Here is a 24,647-nt window from a genome sequence, read left to right as displayed (position 1 = left end):
GATACAACCTCCAGGATGACAAGGAACATTGTATACATGAAGTGTAACACACTTCAAAGAACTGCAAGTAACTTTAAAAGCCATTAGCAGTGGTCTAGTCAGATCAACTGGATATTTCTGATGGCCAGAAGTAGACATACATAACATGAACTTACAGTTCAGACTCCCAGACTCCACCAAAGATCTAATTAACAAGCAATTAGGGGATGAAGAAGCAAGCAAGATGTCCCATTACTCCCACAACTACAGCCTCACAAATCCTTCCCACAAAGGATTCAGCCATGTGATGACTCTCAGGAGAATGATTCCCTGTCAGTATGAGTACTCTGCAACGTAGGAGTACCTCCTACCACTGCCAGAGAGAATGAGTATACACTGTGAAGAAAGAGCTATCTGTGGTGGAACATCATACACTGCTTTAAGAGGTCTACACCAAGGAATCTGACTACGAATCACTATTTCTGACAATGCATCTTGATCGCATTTCAAGAAGCAGTTCTGTTGAGGGACCTCTTAATCACAAACTATAAGATGAAGTACCCATGATAGACACTCAGTAAACAGACGGCATAGTAACAGAGAAAGTGCATTATTTTTTAGAGAGGCGTTCACATAAAGAATCCAGTATTTATTGCTGTACAAAGTCTGCTCAATTAACATATGCAACTTTTCCAGTGTACCTAAATCTTCAGATTTTTCTGTCTATTTTTCACTTTTGAGGCTGAAGACAAGTAAGAACATAAATCTTAAAATTAAAGAATAACAATGCAACACCATTTGGCAATGTGACATTGTCAGTTTTCCAAATTTAACAGCAGCTGGGAAAAAAGTATGTCAGCTATTTCCTACAATGTTTTTCTGGGAGATTGAGTAGGAACATTCCATATAACAGGCATATTCAGAATAAAAGAAAACAGTGTTCTAGGAAAAGTAATTTTATATATTTTACACCATCTATTGTCCATGGTGGTTCCTCAGCTAAGCTGAAAATTTAAAGTTTTAATGGATTTCTTTTTTAAATCCAGAAATAGAAGACTTGCTTTCATTTTTGCCATTTTTGATTTCCATGTTGAGTCCTTCTCACAAGTCACAGTCTAAATGCTGTTACTTACAACTTTTAGGTCTTTAGTACTCTTTTTCAAGAAAGTTGCTGGAGAAATCTCAAGAAAGACAAACACAAATTTCTTTACAGGAGTGCTTAACTACAGCCCTATGTGAAAAAATGAACAATTATTTCTTCCCAGAAGGAGAAATACTGCAGCAGTAACAGACACACATGCGATAACCACCAAGCTATAAAAACAAACTCCAGCTCAGATATAATACAGAAATTGATTTACTTTTAACGGCAAATCAAAATACACATTTTAACTGTATACCACAAAACAGAGCATGTTTAGGTATTATAAATTAACCCCAGCATATTTTAAGTTTTTGTTGAGAAACTTCCATATAGGATGGTCTGGCTACATCCAATTTAAAAGAAGAGTTCATAGAGCTTAAAAAAAAAATGATAATGAAGTAAAGAATAAATCGCAGCATGTACTGCTAGATAGTCTGGTGGAGGGTTAAAAAAATTAATTTCAGACAAAATAAGTCATGGCAAATAGCTCTATTTCCATTACTCAGTTGTTTCTCATGTGCTTATAAATCATCCCTGGCCTAACCACAGGATTTCTGTAGAATCAGAATCTGCAAGACTACATTTCTTCAACTGCAAACTTACTAAAACATGTACACATTTTATAAGTAGCTGCTGTAATTGTACCATTTTTTTTTTTAAAGTATTCCTCTAAATTACATTAGTGACACAGAAATTTCAGGAGGACAAACCAGATCTTGCACTTCTCTGAAGCACTGAAAAAAATGTTCTCTCCAATCTATGCATGTTAGTATCAAAACTCTTTTTTAAAAACAAACAAACAAACAAAAATAAACAACCAAACCCCACCCCCCCCCCCCCCCCAAACTAACAACTCCCCAGGATGTTCTACTGTGGACACAACTCACTGCAAAAAGTAGAAAAGCTACTAGTAAGTGGAGATGGATCTTGTGAAGAACAGTTATGCATTAAGATCCAGAAGTCCATCTAATGTGAACGACTAAATCAAGTATCAATTCTCCTCATCTGTTCCCTATTGAAAAGCACAGATTTTATATTAATGCTTTACATTTGATAAAAGTCTCTGAATTGCTCTGGGGAAACCCTGTTTTTAAATTGATGCATGTTTTTCATTGGTTTTGTTTGTCTTTTGGAGATTACAATGTTTATTCCTGCTGTTTCACACCTTCATCAGAAGCCTGCCATTTTTTACTTACTCCCAAATACAGCAGTGAGGCTACTGTATTCCCTTAGGCCTAAGTGTATTTTTCAGTACAAAAGGGTGCCAGATGTTTTATCAATCAGTTTTACTGCATTTCTAATTAGGAATCATACTCTAATGCCTTCCCCTTAGGTAAATGAGCAAGGGAAAACATTTCATTTTGTAACAATTCCAGGCTACTGAGAGAATTGTCACTTTGCATTTAAACAATTTAAGGTCATAAAGTAAAGGTAAAAAGGAGTATCTTAGTTTCCAGGCCAAGTATAATTTTGATTTCGCATTTCCTGAAAAAACACCAAATTATCAGAGAAGTCAACAGTTGTTTCAAAACCAAACCTAGACAGAACTGGTACAGAAGTTGTACTGCAGCCCCAAATCAATTCTTCTGTCAGTTACAGCATGAAGCTCTGGTGTCTTCTAATTTTCAAAGTTTTAGAAAAGGAGAAGCAGACCATCAACTAATCTGGTCAATAACTATTAAGACTTTTGTACTGAAAAATAAAGTTCCTTTTGGTAACTTTGTGAGATAATATAATGCAATTGCCAAGTCTGTTTCACCACGGTGAGCAATACAACAGCACAGAACTTTCCACTTTTCTCCTTGGCAAGATTTCACATCATCGTGCACACACAGAAAAGTTCAAAGCCTGGCTGGACTCGGTAGCACGCAGCCCTCTGCCTCTTACAGGGCTACCAGAAGGAGCCTTTCATGGAACTTCTGGCCATCACTCCACCCTTTAAATTATGAGCATATCTGACAATTCAGATTAGAAATTTTCAAAAGAAACCCCATAACTTCATTATTAACACACTGTTATATTTAATTTTTATTACTGCATTCACAGTCTGCATTTTAAGTATATTTTACACATATGCATACTATTATATCCTTACTAATATGTCTGAAGTATAAGTTTACATTACAAATATATATGTATATAGCTTTACATGCAGTTCAATGTATTTTATCTTGATATTGCATTATAATTTGTTAATAGATTATTCATATAATATGGCAATATCTCCAATATGAGACATTATAAAAGAAAATGCCTACTTTTAAAAAAGAAAGATTAAGGGGAAAAAATATTTCTGGAAACACTAATTTCCTTCACTTCATGTAAATTTTTCATCTATGCTAGAGTTAGTCTCTGTAGCTTTTGGAGGCAGACAAAGGAGTTTCTCTGCTGACTTGGCAAAGGAGCAGGGAAGGTATCAGTGCTGATAAGATAATATTTATTAGTTACGTGTGCTATAACTGCTTTTTATAGACTCCATCAGTGCAAGACAGTCACTCTTAAAATTTCTTCTACCCTGAAAGGGACACAAACCTTGAGGAACTACTTTAAATGCTATTTAGTGTTTAAAGCTGACAAGACTCCCTTCTCTGGTCTTTCAAGTTCATAGTATAATAAAACCTTCGCGAGTAGCAGTAAGGAGATGCAGCCTACTACATGTATTCTGAATGAGCATTTCACACAGTGTTACACGTCATTTATCTTTGATGATTATTTTAGCTAGTACCGTTCTGGAATATTATTCAAACAAAATTAAGCCTACTTATGTTAAGTAACCTTGTTCTTATGAACAACAGTAAAAGGAAAATTAGACAACATTATAATGCACCAAAATTTAGTGACCTAAATATACCCAATGCAGAACCATCAGAAGATCATAGAATCTTTAAGGTTGGAAAAGATCTTCAAGATAATCCAGTCCAAACTTGTTCCAAGATGGAATAGGTAGATCTAATATTATTGTTACAGCTACCACCAGTGAAGTCTATATAGTTTCTCCACAGCACAAATTAAACTAGATTGAGTTATTTCTTCTTTTTCTGGCTACCTTATGTTTCCAAGATGCTGACCTGCTTGTTAGGAATAGCCATATTCAGCCAGCCACAGTCTTCACACAAAGGTCTGCAAGGAAGTGTAACACAGAGCTCTCAGGCAAATCTAGTGAACACATTGGAAAAAGAGTACAAACAGCAGCAAGGGGAGAACAGATGCTACTGCTCGCACACAACTGATAATTCCTTATCAAAAAACCAAAAAAAAAAAACCAAAAAAAAAAAACCAGAAAGGCTAATCATAGAATCTTGGAGAAGGTCCAGAGGAGGGCCACGAAGATGATCAGAGGGCTGGAGCACCTCTCTTATGAGGACAGGCTGAGAGAGTTGGGGCTGTTCAGCCTGGAGAAGAGGAGGCTCCGGGGAGACCTGACAGCGGTCTTCCAGTACCTCAAGGGGGCCTACAGGAAAGATGGGGAGAAACTCTTCAGCAGGGCCTGTTGTGATAGGACAAGGGGTAATGGTTTTAAAATAGAGGGGGGTAGATTTAGATTGGATATTAGGAAATTTTTTTTTTTTTTTACAATGCGAGTTATACAACACTGGCACAGTGTCATGATTAGAATCATAGAACGGTTTGGGTCGGAAGGGACCTTCAAAGGTCATCTAGTCCAACCCCCCTGCAAGGAGCAGGGACGTCTCCAACCAGATCAGGTTGCTCAGAGCCCCATCCAGCCTGGCCTTGAACGTTGCCAGGGATGGGGCCTCCACCACCTTTCTGGGCAACCTGTGCCTCCTCTTCTCCAGGCTGAACAGCCCCAACTCTCTCAGCCTGTCCTCATAATTAACACTATGTTGAAAGTTTTTAGAAAAAAAAACAACAGAGCTTCCACTTTAAAAAAGCAGATAAAAAAAAAGACACATTGGAATATCTATTTTGAAGTCATCTAGAGTATTTATTGGAGGAAAAGTCTGGGATCCCCATTAAATAAATATTAAGTTTCTTCTCTGGAAGCTTTGTTAAAAATCAGAGTATTATTTTGTGCAATTCTTTCTATTCAAAAGAGTATTTTTTTTTATTTTCATGCAAGCTTTTTTCTTATCTGTTTACATTTGTCCACTAACATAAACAACTAAAGACTCTCAAACACTAACCTCTTATTACATTGCAATTAAAACAGTAGCTAAAAACACAATGAAACTATGCAGCTTAACTCACCCCATCTGTCCACATGTATCAAAGTGCCTAGAAAGAATGTTAGATTCTATTTAATCACTGAAGTCATACAGCAAGAGTGAATTCAAGTAAAAGGTGACAGATCAGATGAAAGATAGTTAAATTTTAACCTCGACCCCTAAGATTACATTTGACATCATGTTGTTTTAGTATCAGTGAAGACACCTGCACAAAGAATCTACATGCACACAGTGAAGGGAATATACGTAAATATTTTCAAAGCCAAAAAGTTCAGGATATAAATATCTCGCATTTTAAAAGCTGAAAAGGATATCATATAATTAAAGTTGAGAAACAAATGCAGATCCATAAGTAATATTTAAGTCTATAATTAATTATAACATCATGGTCCTACAGATTCCATACTCTCTATACCACATTCTATTTTAGGCACACAACATGACAATGTCTGTATGTCACTAACGCTGAGAATGATGTTTGTGATATATTTAATATCTTAGTTATTGATTTAGACTGCTTGGTGGATACCTGATACATACAGTATTTCCACAACATAGTGAAATACAGATTTAAACAAGAGGTAGCTAAGGTTACCCTGGCTGGCTGCACAAGAGGAACAGTTTCAGAAAGACTGAAGTATATTCAAAGAAAATAAAAAAGATTAGGGTAGGCTGAGCTGGTAATCTAATTTCAAAGACCTCTTCATGCAGGGGAGATTCTTACTTATTGATGCTTAAAAACTGGAGAAATGATGTTGTAAAACACATCTTTTTAAACACATACTATTTTCATAATATTTTGAGACTTTTAACTGAAAACTCATTCATTCTAGATGAATTAGGAAGCAACAATGCTATCAAGGCACTTAAATGCACAGAACCAAACCAATTATATTGTAGTAAACTTCAGTTTACTTCCAGATATATGGTGAAGAAAAAAAAATTAATAGGAATATATTCACACAATACACCAGAGTTGGAAGGTATATGCATGAACTGTGTTAAACTACGTAGCTATAGACTATTGATATCTCAGTCATGTAATAAAAAAATCAACTACCCATTTCCTGTTCAAAAGTAGGAAGTATTCAGTGTGCTTATCTACAAAGTTAACTGCTTGTCATGATCTAAGATAACTAAGTCCCCCCAAAGGCTGACAGTTTTTCACATTCTTCAGTAGGAAGAAGATGTAAAAGCACCATCTTGCAGACAGTTCAAGGACCCAACCTGAAGACGCAGGAAGGAATCTTCTAACACCTTTCCAACTGTGCTACAACCAATGGTCCTGGGAGCCTGCCTGGCTCCATGTGGTGTGTCCCAGTCCACTCTATACAGTGTAATGCGTTCTGTCATGCAGGGACAACAACAGTCAGCAGCAAAACAAGATGAAAAAAAAAAACGGAAGGACAACATTTTAAGGAAGGGACAAGGTAAAGTAGGGAATAGATTTAGGAAAAAACAAAACAAAACAAAACAAACCTTACAGATGCTCCAGTCCACAACAGCAATGGTAATTTTAATGATTTTTACATGGCCTTGTTTTACTACACAGATTATAAGCATTAATAATATGACATGTGGGTCAGGTTTGCACCAGCTGAAGTTAAGTACGAGGCTTCTCTGAGGCCTGCAAGCTATCACTGAGTACTATGTTTAATGTGGATTAAAAACATTCGCACTAAGTTTCAAAAGCTTGTTAAAGCATTATTCTGCAGACTATGTATCTGTATGTATTTTATACATGCGTAATTTTACTTTGTGAGCATCCTAGTAATCTGTGTGCTGATACATCTGCATTCTCAATTGATTTTTAATAGGATAAAGACTCAGAGATAAACACTGTAAAATATTATTTGGAACACAAAATCTATTACAGGATTTTTGATCCAACAAAAGCAGGCATTTTTTTTTCTTCTTATGATGGAGTAAGCACAAGAATCTTCCTGTATATTTCTCAGATTAGACTGCACATATTCTTTCTGGTTTTATTTTAGAACCACATTCCTCCCTCCAGGCGATTCCATACATCATTACAAATCCTTATGCAATTTTATCCTGGTTTCTATATTTATCAAGACACCTCATCTTAATAGCAATATTCTTCCTTCAGCATGAACCAGGCTTTTAAAACAGATTGCAAAGAAACCCCCACAAAAATTCCCATTCTAACAAGATTCGTCAATGTCTCACAACTTAAAGCACTTACACATAACTTGTAGATTAAACAATGGTTTACAAAGAAATGCACTATTGTTTTCCCTATTTGGTTTCCGAATTCAAATGCCACATATATATACTTTTTATCTGCTAAGACCAGAAATCCTTCACATGCAGTTATGCGCAGCTCACCTTCCTAAATAACATCATCTATTATAAAAAAAAAAATTTAGCAATATACTGAGTAAGAAAGCATGGGCTAAAAGTAGTGTAAGCATAACTTAAGTCACAAAGTGGTCCTGGACACAAAGGATATATTCAAATAAACAAATAAATAAATTCAAGTCCTAGAGCTATGTACTTCTTCCTTCTACTGCTCTGAAGAAATCACTTCAAATTATTTAAAAAAAACCTCCTGTTTTTGACATGGATACAACTGATTACATTTGTTTCAGAAGCATATTTATTTTATACATTTATGCCAGAAGTTACCAATCAAGTAAAAATACACGAACAGGTAACACTTACACTAAACATTATTTTGCAAATTATCTATTGATTTGGGAAATTTTATCTGAGTGAAAACCATGCCCAAGATACCAGAACTTGTCTAAAACAACTGTGTTTCAGCACTCATCTCTTTGGAGACACAGCGTACACCTCAAAGTGTCACCAAGAAACACAGATAGGACTTCAGAACTTTTAAAACCATTTTTATCAGCTTCCAAGTCTGGGAGTCCAGAGACTTCTACTAAACCCCTGATAAACTTAAAAGGTATATGAAATTTAAGCACCCTCCCTAGATTATCCTATGAACTGTGGCATGGAGTTCTCCATAGCCCTAGGATTTGTCAAGAGGTTCCTCCAGTATAATACTTTGCCTTCTCCATAGTGGCAGAACCAAAGGTGTCTTCCCTGAACAAACTGGTGTTTGTGGAACCCTTTACAGTATTCTGGTTTCTTTAAACACTGTAAGGCAACAGTTCCAAAACAAATTTTTACGGTGGTTACATGTGTAGCCCTGGAAAACTCTAGTTTGAATCATTAGAAGTATTTTACTCCCCGTTGCTTGCAATAACAGTTTTTGTATCGTTATGACACACAAAGTCACCACTACCACGGGTGGCTATCTTTGCTTCTCTTAAGAATTGTTAGCATTGGAAAATGGTGAAACACTCAATGCAGTTTAAAGTGAAATAAAAAAAAATTAACGTAGTCCAAAAGAGGACTCTTTCAATAAAGACATTTTAAATAAAACAAGAATTTTAGAAATATCAGACACTAAAAAAAAAAGGCACAAATGGTTTGTAAGCCATTGTTATTGTATAAGCACTATCTCAGTATCTTCAATACGATCAAATACAATGTATGTATTCATTTAAGACAAATGAAGGACAGGAATTGAGCCTCTTCTTATCTGGAAGAATTGTAGCACATTGCTAATGCAACACAAGCAGCAGTAGAAAAAGGAAGACAAAGAGAACCACTTAGACTACAATCACGTAACAGAAAGTATTAACAAAGACAAAAAAAAATGCTGTTACTAAGCTGTGTTTTGCTTTTTACCTCAGGTAAACAGTATAAAATATTTAAGTACCAACTAATGCTCCCACAAACCTAGAAAAAGAACACTGAAACAAAATCACAATTATCAGCAAACAGACAAGACTTTGCACATGTACAACTTCATATATGTGCTAGTAACAATGCCAGTCCGTCTTGTTTGGAAAACAGTGACTTAGACTCAGTACAAAATGTGACACTCTGCAGGGATGGCAGCTTCTCAAGGGCAAACACAATTATATTCTTCTTTCTGCAGCTACTGACTAAACATGTTCATAAAAAACTCAGCAGGGGCAGTAGATGCTGCCTCTGGCAGCCTGCTGCTTCTCAGAGTTTTCTTATCATTTGCAGTTTGTGCATGTACGAGATCGATGCTTGTCCCTTGGTAAGTTCCAGATTTAGTTGGAGTTGGAGGCAGAATCATTGCCTGTCACAAAATGCGACAGCCTCCCCATCTGCGCCACTCCAAATTAACTTGCATGATCTTTGGCAATCACGTACTAGATTCTCGACCCTGATAAACTGACTGCAAAGCAGATTTGTGATAAACAGCACACTTTAACCAAAGAATTCCAACAGCTGTAGGCCGTATAACGCCACATCAACATTGCAAACTGCAAGCTCTAAAATAATAAAGACACAGTAGACAACACTGCAAGTCTGACTGAGGTTACAAATCATACACCATTGTGTCATTTGAATTACACTACTACAGAAGAGAAGCAGCCTGTATAGAGTCACTGTGGTGTATAGGGCAGTGTGTACATTTTTGACCTGGCTGTGTTGGTTAGGGTAACAGAAGAAACCCTTCTAGCGAAATTAAACACAAAACCTAGCTGACTAGCTCATTTCATTAAAAAAAAAATTGATCTAGTTTTTCCCAGCACAGGCTATATCTGGTCTAGAACACTGTCAGTGTAGCTTCACTAGTAAATAACAAGTGCAGATAAAACTAAAACTTGGTCTCTATAAAAAAAAAAGAAAATATTATATTAATTTTGCTATTAAAATCTTTGTACAGTAGACATTTACAATCAGCACTAAGGACTTATTCCAGTATATATTAGTTGTATGTTTCTAAACAGTAGGTCAGTAAATGAAGACAGAGAATGAAAATAACTTCATAAATAACTTACTGAAGCTCTACAGAGATAGCATGAAAGATTACATCTGAAGTAATACTACATTAAACATACAAAGTTTTATTATTAATATGCTACCCATTTAACGTAAGCTGTCAGAACAGGTAAGTGGCAATGAAAATGCTGATAAAAAACAGGGCCAAAAAAAGTTTTAAAAAAACCTCCCAACCTGAAAATTTATTACCAGAATAAACAACACTTATATTAGAACACAGTAACCAAACATAAGCTACTACAAAATAAAACAGACACTATCCATACAACTCACAAAAGGAAAACAGATCAACTGATCCTGCAGGACCTTTAATTCTGCAAAGACTTGTAGACAGGCTGGATTTCACTCACTCTGAGCAGGAGTCAGAAGTGCCAAAAACTGATATGAGCAGGATTAAACCTACTACAGCAGCACTCGAGGACTGGAATTAAATAAAAATTTGAGAAGCTAGGTGCCAGAGGTATCAGTATTTGATTTTAAAATAAGGAAAAGGTTTAGGAGAAAACCAGAATAAATACTGAATTTACAGAACTTTAGCTTCAATGTGTTGCTTGCCAGCTTCAACAGTAAATGGTATCTCTGAAGTTGCCTAGAACAAGGTACAGCTGAAAAAATTCTGACTAGTTTGTTAGAGACTAGTTTTATCAAGAAAGTGAAATAATGGAAAATATAAATAAAATTATCAACTTCAACCACTTTAAACAAACAGCAAGTATTTACAATTAAGACTTTGATTCTACAACAAAGCTATTAACAGTTGTTGCATCTCACTTAGGATAAGAATGAGAACTTACTCAGTGGCTCTAATTATGCTTACACCAGAGACGCGTATGTATATGAAATTGATCTTAAAGACAGGACTTTTTAAACACAATGCAATGTGGCTGAAAAATGTCACCTAACTAAACATAAAATCATATTCTGTTGGCTCTTTACAGCATGGAGATATATTGTCACTTTGTCAGCTTCACTTTGCCAAGTATTTTAAATAATTACCATCCATTTTGCAGCAATTCATTCTTACGATTCAACAGTAAAGACTATATTACCAAGTAAAGCTGGGAAGCACTGTAGTATAATCTTACTGCGTTCTCAAGAGCAAGTGCTAGGCCTGGTTGATGAGAAAGAAGTATAAACATTTCCACTTACAGATGCCTTTATCAGTACAATGACAATGAAAATTATGCAGTTTAATTCCAATACTTGCCTTGACCTATAATATTTCACACACCTATGCTGCAAACATTTCCACTACATAACATACTGCAACATGAACAAACAGTTCAGCACTGTTTGCCAGCGCAATCGCAAGCAAGGCTGCTTAAGATCAATTATAACGACAAGGAATAAAAGAAAGTAAAGTTATCCACTGTCAGAATGTGAAAAGCATGTCCATTTAAGAGGACTGCGCAAGCTCTGACCTGAAGAAAAAAGATCACTTCGAAACATAAAGGTGATACACTTCTTTCAACACTGTTTTGCTTTTGGGTATTTCCTATTTCTGTCAAGCCACAAGTAGCATCTAAACTGCTTAAAAAACTCGCAGCGTGCTACTTTGGCCCTATCACTCTGTTCCTCGTAGCTTTTACAATCCAGTTCCACTTTCAGTTTATTGGTCTTAGTGTTACACTTGGCACAGCCCGTTCTTAGGTAGTTTTAAAAAGCTCAATACATTAACTGCAGCAACATGGAGTACAAGACATACGGAGAACTTTTGCCTGTAGTTATGATAGCATCTCCAATAGCCTTTTTACTGGAAAACTGAAGAGTTTAAATTGAATAAACTACTTAACATTTGCAGAGTCCGGCAATTTACTGTCTCCAAAAATGAATCAATAACCTGTAGACTTTTGGAGTTCCCCCAGGGAATTAAAAAGTATACTTGTAGGATTGTCCACACAGTACAGGGAAGCCACTCCATGAACACATCAGCATCAGAACTAAGTTGCTTCACTCAATACCCTTTAAAAGTTATTGTTTCCTGCATTTAACACTAGGATTTCTTGTGGAATAACAGATGCCTTCCTCACTAAGAGCTGTATGCAGAAGACTAAAGTTTTAACATGCGCTGTCCAAGGAATCAGGACTAATAGTTAATCTATTTAGAAACATGCTTATTTTTTAGAATTGGAGTTTCCTCAGGAGATGCAATTTAGAAATTCTCCACAATTAAGACTGCAATATATATATAAAAAATTAAAATCATTCTTTGTTCTTGACTCAAGAATAAAGGTTGCTATTTACCTGCCTGCAGTTAAGCCTGTTCAATATCTGCTAAAAAATAAGACATCAAAGCATACAAACGGTTGAATACTTCCAGAATTTCCTAGATATAAGTAGATTAACAGTAGTGCAAGCATACACTGACCTCTTCCCTCCACCTAACCTAAACCATCTGGCCTAAAAAACTTTTAGGTCTTCCTTCCTTGAAACACCTAAACAACTCTAATTGACAGTAACTTCTTCTCTGAAGACAGAATAGGAAAAAGTTCACTACCTCCATGAAAACAAAGTTGGGAAGCATAATTATATTTTGGAACTTTCTAAGATTATTTTGTAAATAATGACTATCTGTCCTTGAACATAACCTTCTGAGTGCGCACTGATGCTCCAAGGCAAAGCACATTTCAACATCCATAGCACACGTTTTGAATACACCAACAGGAAATCATCCCGTTACACGCAATACATTTCAGACAAAGCATGAGATATAAAAGCACTGTTTTAGTGAAATATTCTTTTTTAAGGGGAAAAAAGGGTGCGTGACTGTCTAACAGCACCTGATGTGTAGACTGGGCATCATGGAAGGAGACAAGCCCTGAAAGTTACCAGCAAAAGGAGGAGCTGGGTGCAGGCCGTGTGCTTGTGCAAACCACACAGGCTGATGGGGCCGCACGACCAGGGCTGTCAAATGAATGGGGCAAACGCTCGGCGCCAAGGCAAACCCTGCCTTCTTCCACTGAAGAAACCAGCAAGGTTCCCGCCGGGGAGGAGAGGTCGGAATAGTTTCCGTGACACACTGCTGACCCCGGCTGCTGCCCAGGGGCTGGGGCCGCGCACGACCTCCTGGACGACCCGGGCGAGGAGGAGGGCTGGCGGCCGGGCCCTGCCTCCCGCCGCTTGGGGCAGGGGAGCTCCGACCACTGCCGCCCCCGGCCCGCCCGCAGGCTGCTCCTCCGCGCCCGCCCTGCTGCCCTGCGCCCACCCCCGCGGCCCACCTGGCCCTGCCCGCCGGCGAGAGGCGAGGCGGCCGGAGCGGCGATGCTGCCGCCTTACCTGAGCCAGGACCGTGGGGAACACGCCCGCCCACCCGCTGTAACACGCCGCCACGGAGCCTCCTCCGAGCAGGGCGGCGGCAGCCACCCTCCAGCCGGGCGGGCGCCGCTGGTTCCGAGGGGCTCGCAGCCCGGCCAGCCGCCCCCTCAGCGGAGCACGGGCAGCCGCCGCCAGCGCCGCTCTCCACGCCGCCATCTTCCCGGAAGCCGCCGTGGCGCCGCCGACATCGCACCGGCCCCTCCGCCGTCGCCGGCCGCCGCGAGGCGCATGCGCAGCACGGGGCCCGAGGCCGCGGGGCCGCTCGGTGCCCGCCCGCTGCCCGCCCGGTGCCCGCCCGGTGAGGCGGGAACGGCGCTGGCTCTGTCCCACCGGGATCGTGCTGTCCCCTGCGAGAGCGCAGCGCGCTGGCCCCGCTGCACCAGTGGGAGGGAAGCTACTCGCCAACCGGAGCTGGCAGAGGTAACGCAGGCAGAGGTGCCATGCAGGGGTCTCACAGCAGTGCCCGGCCCCCGACTCCTTCACCCCGGGCCGGGCAGCCCCTCAGGGATGAGGGGAGGCGGCAGGGCCCCCGCTTCGAGCGTTTCGCTGAAAATAAGTGAAATGCAGGGGCCCATTGGCGGGCAGAGGCGATGCGGGCCGGCCCCGGCCCCTGGGGGCTGTTGCTGCCCCTGGCCTTCCCGCGGGACGGGGAGGGGACCTGGCCGGGGACAGGCTGGCTCGGCGGGTTCCTGGTGCAGAGGGAGGGCGGTGACAGGGGTCAGGCCTTTCGTTGGTCTCTGGAAAGGGACCACCGAAGGCCTTGCCTGTGCGGTGGGGAGTGAAAAGTGGCGACACTTGTAACGGCCCGAGGGTGCCCCATGCCACCGCCGTGCATCTCTCGCAGAGCTCGGCTTCACCTCGTATTCAGTGATGTGACTCTTCTTCCAGAGCTGTAAGCCACTGCTGGGTACACGAGGAGCAGTCATGGACTGGGTTTGAAAGCCCGTGGGATGCCCAGTGTACAGAGCGAGGCGGGTTTGGCGGGCGTGCTCCAGCAGGGCTGCAGGGCTGACCTGGCGCCCTGCGCTGTGCAGGTATGGGGTTTTCTCAGTGCTGGAGACATCACGTACGGGTGCGTTGCTCTGCGTGTGTTCCAGACGAGAAACAACAAAAGCATGAGTAAGTTTAGAACATCCTTTTCAAGGGCAGAGTAGAGTTTTTCCCTGGTGAGACCCCACCTGGAGTACTGTGTCCAGTTCTGGAGCCCCCAGCACAAGAAGGACATGGACCAGTTGGAGAAGGTCCAGAGGAGGGCCACGAAGATGATAAAAGGGCTGGAGCACCTCTCTTATGAGGACAGGCTGAGAGAGTTGGGGCTGTTCAGTCTGGAGAAGAGGAGGCTCCGGGGAGACCTGATAGCAGTCTTCCAGTACCTCAAGGGGGCCTACAGGAAAGATGGGGAAAGGTTGTTTAGTAGGGCCTGTCGCGATAGGACGAGAGGTAATGGTTTTAAAATAGAGGGAGGTAGATTTAGATTGGAAATTAGGAAATTTTTTTTTATGATGCGAGTTATAGAACACTGGCACAGGTTGCCCAGAAAGGTGGTGGAGGCCCCATCCCTGGAAACGTTCAAGGACAGGCTGGATGAGGCTCTGAGCAACCTGATCTAGTCAGGGATGTCCCTGCTCCTTGCAGGGGGGTTGGACTAGATGACCTTTGAAGGTCCCTTCCAACCCTAACCATTCTATGATTCGATTCTATGATTCTGTGATTCTCATGAAATACAGATGACAGAAGATATTGTTTACAGAAACTGTCACAGCAGAAGTGATAACTGAAAAGCGTTACAGGTTGACTTGACCAGCAGTAATCACTTGTGTCAAAGACAGCTATGCACTGTCAATGCTTCAAAGTGCTTTTTTGTCTACTACCATCGTTTTAGCAAAGCTCTAGGCCTTGATTAGATTTAGTTGATCACACTCAAACATTAGTTAGTCGATCATGTTAAAACGTTGAGCCATCTGGGAATTAATGATACGGTCACATGAAGTAAAGCGGAGAGGCAGCCAAGTGTCATTTGTAGGTTGGCATGTTTTTCAGAGTAGTTCACCTAGTGGTTCCATGTGAATGTGGGAAAAGACTGGGGAGAGAACTGCTGCATGCAATTTCCTGTTATTTTGGGCGTTGTTTAAAGGCCTTCAGATGGTACTCAGTCCATTTTAGCAAACTGTATCTATCTTTCTGATACGATAGCCAGTATGGTGCTGTCAACATTATAAATGCTGTGGTATAGGCTCTGAAACATGGAAATGCCTTTTTGCCCTCTATCCACTGACAAATGGTGATGATCCATCAGTGCCACTAAAGTAATTGTAGTTTGCTCTCCTTCCCTGACCTGATTCAGAGTCATGAATTCAGTTTCATATATGGTAATTTCAGTCATCTAACTAATGCATCTCAGAATTTATCCAGTCTTCCATTAGCGTGCGTTGTTCACTGAGTGTCATTCTGTGAAGTGTTTGGGACATCTTCAGGAATGTGCCACCTGAGTCCTTAGCACGATACAAACCCTTCAAAAACACCTTCTCTGGGGAACACAAATGGCTGTTCATTGCAAGATCACCGAAGAGTGCAACAAGCAGGGTGAACGATTTCCATCTCCACAGACTAGTGTTCATTGCAAAATCTTTCTCCTATTCCCAGAGACCTAAAAAGTAACTCATACAGGAAAATCCTTTCTAATCCCCAGATACTGTAAAACATAGCAGCAAAATCCCTCTATCGTCGTACACAAACACACACTGCAAAATCGCAGTTTGGCTGTAGAGATGTAAAACTTGCAGAAAATTCTTGTTCTCTATATTTCTAATTTGCTCTAGTCAGACAAAATATTTTCCATCCCAGTCTTATAGTCTGGCACAGAATATTTGCACAAACACATTAAGAGTACTTCCCTTTCTCTGTCAGCCAATGACAAGCACTTCATGAATGCTGGCAACATCCCAGGAACATTGCAAAGGATGGCTGAGAGATTTGAATTCTGAATGCCAGATCCCTTGATATATTCAATACATGACCACAACACAGGTAAGCAGGTTTAGTTCAGCATCCTTCCAGGCATTTTCAGTTCTTCTTTGAGTAAGAATGAATAAGTAGGTCATTTGCCTTTCCTCAGATGACATTCCTGAGTGGAACAGATACAACTGCAATGTGAATGGAGAACTATTCTCATATGACCGCAAGCACGCAATGCTGAAGGGGAAGTTAGCCCTTAGCCATCCCTTCTCTCCCTGCAGTAAATTCACTGCGTACATGAAGTGTCCAGGAGTGCAAAGCTACTGCTGCACTAACATGGCTCACACCTGTGTTGTCGTAACTGGGCTGGTATATTTGTGGGTGGCAGAACATACACCTAAGTAGCTAGAAAACCCTTGGCTATTAAGACATAGTGCTGTTTCACCTCATGCAGTATCACTGCAGGGTAGTTCATGACAGAAAACAAAGATCACAGTAGTCTATAGAAATGACACTGACAGTCTGCTAAGTATAACAAGAGTTTCATCAGAAAAAGTGAGCTACATGGTGACAAGTGTCATCAACTACTGTCCCCTGTGGCACTAAAATGTCAGTTTAGAGGCTCCCTTTCCCATCCTGCACAGTTTGCTCTTCCTTGGCTCTTATAAGCAGAAATCATTACATTTAGCAAGCTGACATGCCTGCTTTTTTAACAAGTGCTTTCTACATGTTGACTTCAGACTTTGTCCTAGAGATGTTTGCATTGCTGAAAATTTGCAAAAGCAAATGAAAAGCCTAATAAAATATTTTCTTAAATGTTTAAGAATGTAATTTTCCTGTAAGAGTCAATGTTCCACTGATTTGTTACATAACTATACTTAAGTGCAGTCATTTTGTGTTAGGCATAATGAACATAACGTGAAGTCACATCACAAGATGAAAACACACTACCATGAAATCAAACCCTTATGACTCCTGTGATTCTTAGGAAATGATGTTTGGCAGAAATGTCATTTCTTCCAAGTTTTATTGCAAAGTTAAAAGCAAAATTTAAAAATAATCAGTAAACCTACAGCTCCACATGCCTGAAGGTCCGCTTCCACGTCTCAGTGTCTTTTAAGAGCGCAAGGCCGAGTTCCAACAGCGATTCACTCTCTGCTAGAACTCCAATCCCCTGAAGAGCATTAGGCTTAGTGCCAGCATTCATTTACTCTTGTAACAGCTTAAATTAACTCCTGTTACATTCAATCTAAACCCTTTCTTACTATTTTAGATAGAGTAAGAGTTGAGAGATGGATTCAGTCATCCCGTTTGAGGGCCACCCATCATGCTCATCTGTCTTTCAGGACTTAACTGCTGCATAAACTGCATTGGGGAATGCGACAACCAGCCAGTTGTGAATTGAGGGAGGGGCTGGCCAGCCACCTTTTATATACATGACCCCATTTAACGAGAAATAGCATGTCTGACTTACTTACTGTATGTACATTTGACAGTAAGCTTCAGGCAAAAGTAAGATTTTAGTGAGCTAGGCAGTGTGCTAACAATATTTTGGATACTTTCCTGGAGGAGCTGAACAGACAAGCTAATCAAAAGACAGGAAATATTGCTGCTTGGTTCTGTATGTGAAGGACTGGACCATAGATTAAATTCTGCGCAAAGTCAGACAGAAGACTGAAATGGAAGGTCTCACAAAGCCAGGCCTTTTTTAGCCCCTTCAAAATTACACTGATCCGCTTAAGAATACCAGTTGTATTTTGCTTTAACAGACATGAGAGCAATATGTCTGCCTATGATTACAAGGAAAACACTCTGAAGCAGATAAGGATATAAGAACAAGGAAGACAAGTTTTGTTAAAAGTGATAAAACAAAATAATCCGAGCACACTTTGAAAACTACAGGGTGATTGGATAAAACTGGACAGTCATTAAAGTTGGTCAGCTGATACCTTGATCGCTATCCAGAGTCTCAAAGGTCCTGTACCAAGGTGAAGGTTGGGAGTTGACCTCAGGGATTTCCAAAGCTGTTTCGTATGCTAGAGATACTGTTATTCACAGAATCATAGAATAGTTGGAAGGGAGTTAGAATGGGTTGGAAGGGACCTTTAAACGTCACCTAGTCCACCTTCCCCTGCAATGAGCAGGGACATCTCCAACCAGATCAGGTTGCTCAAAGCCCCCTCCAACGTGACCTTGAATTTTTCCATAATTTCTGCCCATCCTTCCCCACAGAAGGGAAAAAAAAAAACAACCATACAGATGAGAGATCAGTTTCAAGGAAGGTGAAATACCTTCCTCTGATGAAGAAGACTTAGAATGATAATGTGCTGTGTGTTTATAGCTATTCCACTTATTTTATAGGCTTTGGAGATGATGGAAATGGAACCAATTACCAGACAGTCAACATTCATCCACTAGTAAGACTGAAAATAAATGTCAACATTTTGTAGCTAGATAACACTGTTCAGCTCATAAGTAAGAGTTCACAGCAATCTTTGCATTTAGGACCTAAGCCATAAATGTAGCTTATCTTCAAATATTTTCAACTTGCTAAAGTTATGTGAAAGCTTATCATGATAGAGTCCATTTAAAAGGAAAAGAATTAAAATTTATCTAAGATATGTGTCCCCAAATACCTCTCATAGCATTGATTTATATTAACCTTTCTAACACACTGTCTTCCCAGACTGTTCCTATGTAGTTAGCTGAAAAACACCTTGCTGGCCTATGTAACACATTCCCTCAAACTTCAGAAGAATTACTTTTTAAAGTCAAGTTGAAAAATCAGAGAAAAAAATTGAAAGCAAAATTCTTATTTTAAAAAATATATTTGAGAATTCCATATACTAGTAATATAATTGGAAATATTTTAAAGTACAGTTTCTAAGTTGGCAGTAACATTTTTGTGATAAATGTTTGATTCATAAAAGAAATGGTATGCAGACTGTTGAAATACTGCTTTTATGTGAATAAAAAAATGCAGGTGAAAACTGATACTGGCTTGTGAAGGAACATGCTTTTATTGAATTTGAAAAGTATATTCATTATAGCTCTCCAATTAGGCTGTAGGTCTCAATTCCGTGAAGAGTTATGTATATTATGCCTAATTTTAAGCATTTTGAAAAGTTCTGTGGTCTGAAGCAAGACAACTACTACTGCATAAGATTAACTGTATACATAATATAGTCCCCATATACTGGGGACTTGCTTGCTATTAGATGAGAACTGTGGTTCAACTGCTGTTTTATCTTTTAATGATAAGATCCCATGGCACTTCTGCAACAATAATAGAGGTCCCATGGTCCCCTGAAAACATTTTAAGTAATGGAATTACATTATCTGCTTTAGTGGTTAATATTTTCCTCGTGGTTCCAGCTGAATAAGTTATACTTCGTTTTTCTTCCCTTCCAAACATTCTTCTGTAGTGTTACTAGCACTGATTAAAAAGATAGACCCATATCTAAGTGAAATCCTATAATTTTTACTTTTAACCTATATCTTTGTTATACATACATATATACATGAATATATGTATTTTACCTATAATACATTAATTGTATGATTTCCTGAAATCTTATTACTAGTGCTTTCCATGTAAATGTAAAATTTTATTGTGGGGACCTTACTGTATTTCAGGGAGTGTTTCTTCTTTTTCTTGCATTCTCTGAAATCACTGTGAGCATTGCCATGAATTTTAATTATGCCAGTAATTCATCCTAAGTTTTATAGGAAGAGTTGGCAGCAATAACTATAGTTAAGGTTGCCTAATACATTCCACTGTATAGATTCTGTACTTTAAAAGAAAGAAGGAAGAGAGGGATAGAAATTGTACACAAGGGTCCAATAAAACAAGTCAAGATTAGCAAAGTTAATTTTATCTGTGTTACTTGAAAAACCAGAAGGATTTATTAGTGACTCAGACTATATTTTTAAATGCAATGTGACTGATATAATTTTAAATAATTATTGTTATATAGTTCAAAAAATACAATAAAGATGGCAAAGACATTACTTCACAGTATTACTAAAAAAAACCAAATATAGAATTATCAGTATTTTAACCTGTAAAATATTTTAAAAATACATGTTTTCTGGAAATGTTGAAGTAGAAGAAGCATCATATACCTTCTTTCTTGTTTCTTTTCCCAGACTGCTGTCTAAAGCTACTATTAATAACACTTTGTAGTACTACTGTGATTTATTAATGAAAGTTAAATTATAACATCTTTAATACTGCTGAAGATGGTGAAGTGTATATAATTACTTCTTTGAAAAAGAAAGGAATAATAAAACTCTTAAATTACTGTTTTCTGTAATGTATTCCATTATTTTAAGTAGTATTTACTTCTTTTGCTCAGAATACCATTTATGATCCTTGATTGCACCTATTTTTGTATAAGCAGGAGAAGGCATGATTATTTTCCAAATATGTGTGTTTAGTTGTTTAGTAACTAAAATTAGTATAGGATCTGATCTAAGCTAATAGCACCAGTGTGTGGTAGACACATACCTTCACTATAAAAGGTCCTGCAATCCTTCATTAAAAAGTTGAAAGTCGTAATACAAAGCTCATTGTGGTCAGCAGAGTCTTTCTGTTTCCACTGATGTCTGCATTTGGCTCTTACAGAGTTGAAAATAGCTATACTATCTGCGTAAATATTGTGGGCAGTCTTGTTATACTGCTATTGAGGAGTTCCTTAGTCTGTAGCTACATCAAAAGGGACTCTTGGAGCCACTCACAAAGGCATAGTAATAATGGCACTAATAACAATCCCTGAAGAAACTGTGGACAAAGCTGCTCTTTGGGGAACGGTCCCCACGTGGCACCATTCAGGCAGGAGCTGTTGGCTGAGTACACCTAGAGAGGATTTCCAGTCCATTACAGGACCCTCCTCTAAAAAACGGAAGAGTCTTGAGGGAACTTGAGGGAGTTGGTGCTCTGCAACATCTGAATTGCATGCGCCCAAGGAGGCATAAGCTATACCAAGAGCAGAAAGTCAAGATACAGAGACTGGCTCATGTTCACAAGGCTTAGGGGGGTCTCCTGTTCACATGGCATTCACGGCATTTATGGGTCTTGTTCACACAGCTCAGGTATAACCTCTCTGTATCTGGTCTGTAGTGGAGAGACTTAGTTGGAGCAGCCCAGAGCACAGCCAGGACACCTGTATAGTGCTGGTTCTGATCGCTGAGCTCAGTCCCTCTTTCTCTTTTACGTAGCACAAAAGATGTACTCATACAGTATTAGTCAAGATCCACAGCAAATCAGCTGTAACTTAATTTCTGAGGAAAGGGGACTGATGAGACTAAAGCACGTGTAACAGAGGTTTGTGCGGAATGGTATGTAAGACATGGCTAGGATTTGTCTGGCTAAAAATTAATGTCTACATAGAGGTGTCTCCACCTGAATTAATTGCCTTATGCTCTTGTTATAGTCATTGGGGAGAAGTATGCATCTCTGCGTCATGATCCATCTCATCTTAAGAGGGATGTTTAAAGTGGGTCAAATGAATCTCAACCAAAGAAATACCCATTTCTCTCTTCCTGGCTGTAAGGGGAACTGAGATTATTTAGTTTAGGGGTAAATATCTATAATACACTGTAATACACTGTAACCTGATTTTATTTACCGCTTACTGTTCCTGGAGATATTCTTGAAAAGGAACTCTTGCAGATCTGGATATGAAACTTGTTGGGCACATGCGCTGTCAGAGGTGGCAACCACGGAGATAGTCAGATGCGGTTTGATTATGAGATGCCATCCTAATGACAGGTGGAAGCATGGATATGTTATTTCCAGGAGCAGCTGAGGGAAGAATCATGGAATGGTTTGGATTGGAAGAGACCTTTAAAGAATATCTAGTCCAACCTCCCTGCAGTGAGCAGGGACATCTCCAACGAGATCAGGTTGCTCAGAGCCCCGTCCATCCCAACCTTGAACATCTCCAGGGATGGGGCATCTACCACATCTCTGGGCAACCTGTCCCAGTGTTTCATCACCCTCATCGTAAAAAAATTCTTCAGTGTCTTACTGAATGTCTTATTGTTGTTGCATGTTGAAAAGTTGTGATACCCTACCTAAGTACTAACTTGTAACTAGGCTTATGAACATCCGTGCTTGGGAACACTGGAATTTACGTCTCTTTTGTGTCTTGCCTTGTATGAAAAATATGCATATCCAGAGAGCTCACAAAGGCAGATGGTCCAGTAGGCTACCTGCCTACTTGCCTGTGGTAGCTGAAGGCACTTAGGGGAGCTAGGCTTACCATCCTAGGCTGCCACTAAGGTTAGCTGTGTGGGGCTCTATGAATAGAGAGAGAGCGACTGATGAAAGCAAGCTGTTTATTGTTCTCCACAGCAGCAAGAGAGACTGCCGTTTTGACTCACAGGACCTGAGGTCAGCCTGGAGCCTACCACTCCCTAAGCCCTGAGAAGCTCCAGGAAACTCTGGCAGCAGTGGAGGCCCAGCAGAGCCAATAGGCCACCTGTTGGAAACCAGGGACCGTCCGTGGTGTGATCTTACCTCAAATCTACCTGTGACAGCTGTCTGTTACACCTGGTAACATCCCGGCACCCAAAAGAGCCCACTGCTCTTACCGGACTTGGATGGATAAAGTGGAAGGCAAGTTTCAGGGATAAGTATTGCATTTTTGTATTGAATAAATTGTAGGTTAGCAGTTCCTGTTACAGACTAAGTAGGATCTAAGTGACTTAACGCCCATGCAATCTGTCTGTTCTCTTCTCCTCTTTTTAGTCTACTCTGCTTTTTTATATAATCTCTATTTTATTGAAAGTCATACTGTGTGTATTCAGCAACTAGGTTTACTTGCTGATCACCAGAAACTCAGCTACCACTGATAGTTGGGGAGGTACCAGACTTCCTGTAAGGAGAGCCACAGGGCAGTCTGCTTCTCTGAAGGGTTAGGGTACCTCCTCAAGAACTAGGTATTAACTAGGTATTACAGCATCTGTGGAGGGTCACTAGAGGTTAATTGTCTTCTTTTGGTACTGTGAAGCACAGTAGGCTGAAATGGCTTGTCTAAGATCTTCAAGCCAAGGCAGTGACAGAGTTGAAAATAATCCCTGAAGGCAAAAGCTATTTGTAACGTATTTTCTGCAAATATTGCATTATTTAGATGGTGTCCAGTTGATTACTGCAAATTTTTTTAAAAATAAAATTTCTGCATTACTGAACTTTTGAGGTCCACATTTGATTTTAAATCCAAGGATGTCTGTGTTTGTCTTACGCTACTACTCATCTACTGTCTTACATCCACCTTACACATAATATTTACATTTTCCTCGCTGTAACTCCACTGATTCTATTTTGTTGTAACTTACACTCAGAAGAGACATGACAGACTGTGGTTCAATAAAAGTAAGTAACAAGAAGATGTAAGAAACCAATGGCTAAAAGCATGGTGTGAACCTCTCCCATTAGCTTTATGCCTTATTTTGTGCACCTTATTCTAGCCTATAGCGCTGCCTGGGGTTGTTGTGGCCAAAGTGCAGGACTCGGCATTTGGTCTTGTTGAACCTCATCCCATTGGCTTCAGCCCAGCTCTCCAGCCTGTCCAGATCCCTCTGGAGGGCCTCGCTACCCCCAGGCAGATCCACACTCCCAGCCAATTTGGTGTCATCTGCGAACTTACTGAGGGTGCACTCAATGCCCTCATCCAGATCATCAATAAAGATATTGAAGAGGACAGGCCCCAGCACCGACCCCTGGGGAACACCACTTGTGACCGGTAGCCAGCTGGATTTAACTCCATTCACCACCACTCTCTGAGCCCGGCCCTCCAGCCAGCTCCTTACCCAGCCAAGAGTGTACCCATCCAAGCCATGGGCTGCCAGCTTCTGCAGGAGAATACCGTGGGAGACAGTGTCAAAGGCTTTGCTGAAGTCTAGGTAGACCACATCAACAGCCTTTCCCTCATCCAGCAGATGGGTCACTTGATCATAAAAGGAGATCAGGTTGGTCAAACAGGACCTGCCCTTCAGGAACCCATGCTGGCTAGGCCTGATCCCCCGGCCATCCCACACATGCCGCATGATCTCCCTCAAAACTATCTGTTCCATAACCTTCCCTGTAACTGAGGTCAGGCTAACAGGCCTGTAGTTCCCCGGATCCTCCTTACAACCTTTCTTGTAAATGGGAGTCACGTTGGCAGTCCTCCAGTCTTCTGGGACCTCACCAGTCAACAAGAAGC

The 24,647-nt window shown here is 40.2% G+C and overlaps 1 protein-coding gene and 1 long non-coding RNA gene across 2 annotated transcripts in view; one reads left to right on the top strand and one right to left on the bottom strand.

Moving 5' to 3' along the window:
- The window catches only part of MICU2 (mitochondrial calcium uptake 2), a 149,638-nt gene extending 136,000 nt beyond the window's left edge, over positions 1–13,638 (bottom strand). Inside the window, exon 1 of the mRNA XM_086739521.1 lies at positions 13,444–13,638. Coding sequence (XP_086595647.1) covers positions 13,444–13,638 — 195 coding nt within the window. The remainder of the gene's footprint in view (positions 1–13,443) is intronic.
- Positions 13,639–13,797: 159 nt separating this feature from the next.
- LOC147602379 (uncharacterized) lies at positions 13,798–23,631 on the top strand. Its single transcript, XR_015257850.1, has 2 exons — positions 13,798–13,902; positions 22,796–23,631. It is a non-coding gene; the product is annotated as an uncharacterized LOC147602379 (long non-coding RNA).
- Positions 23,632–24,647: the final 1,016 nt, after the last annotated feature.

This window comes from Chlamydotis macqueenii, chromosome 1 (genome assembly GCF_036417535.1).
Source record: "Chlamydotis macqueenii isolate bChlMac1 chromosome 1, bChlMac1.mat, whole genome shotgun sequence".
Lineage (NCBI taxonomy): Eukaryota > Metazoa > Chordata > Aves > Otidiformes > Otididae > Chlamydotis > Chlamydotis macqueenii.
This window is presented reverse-complemented; position numbering and strand designations above follow the sequence as displayed.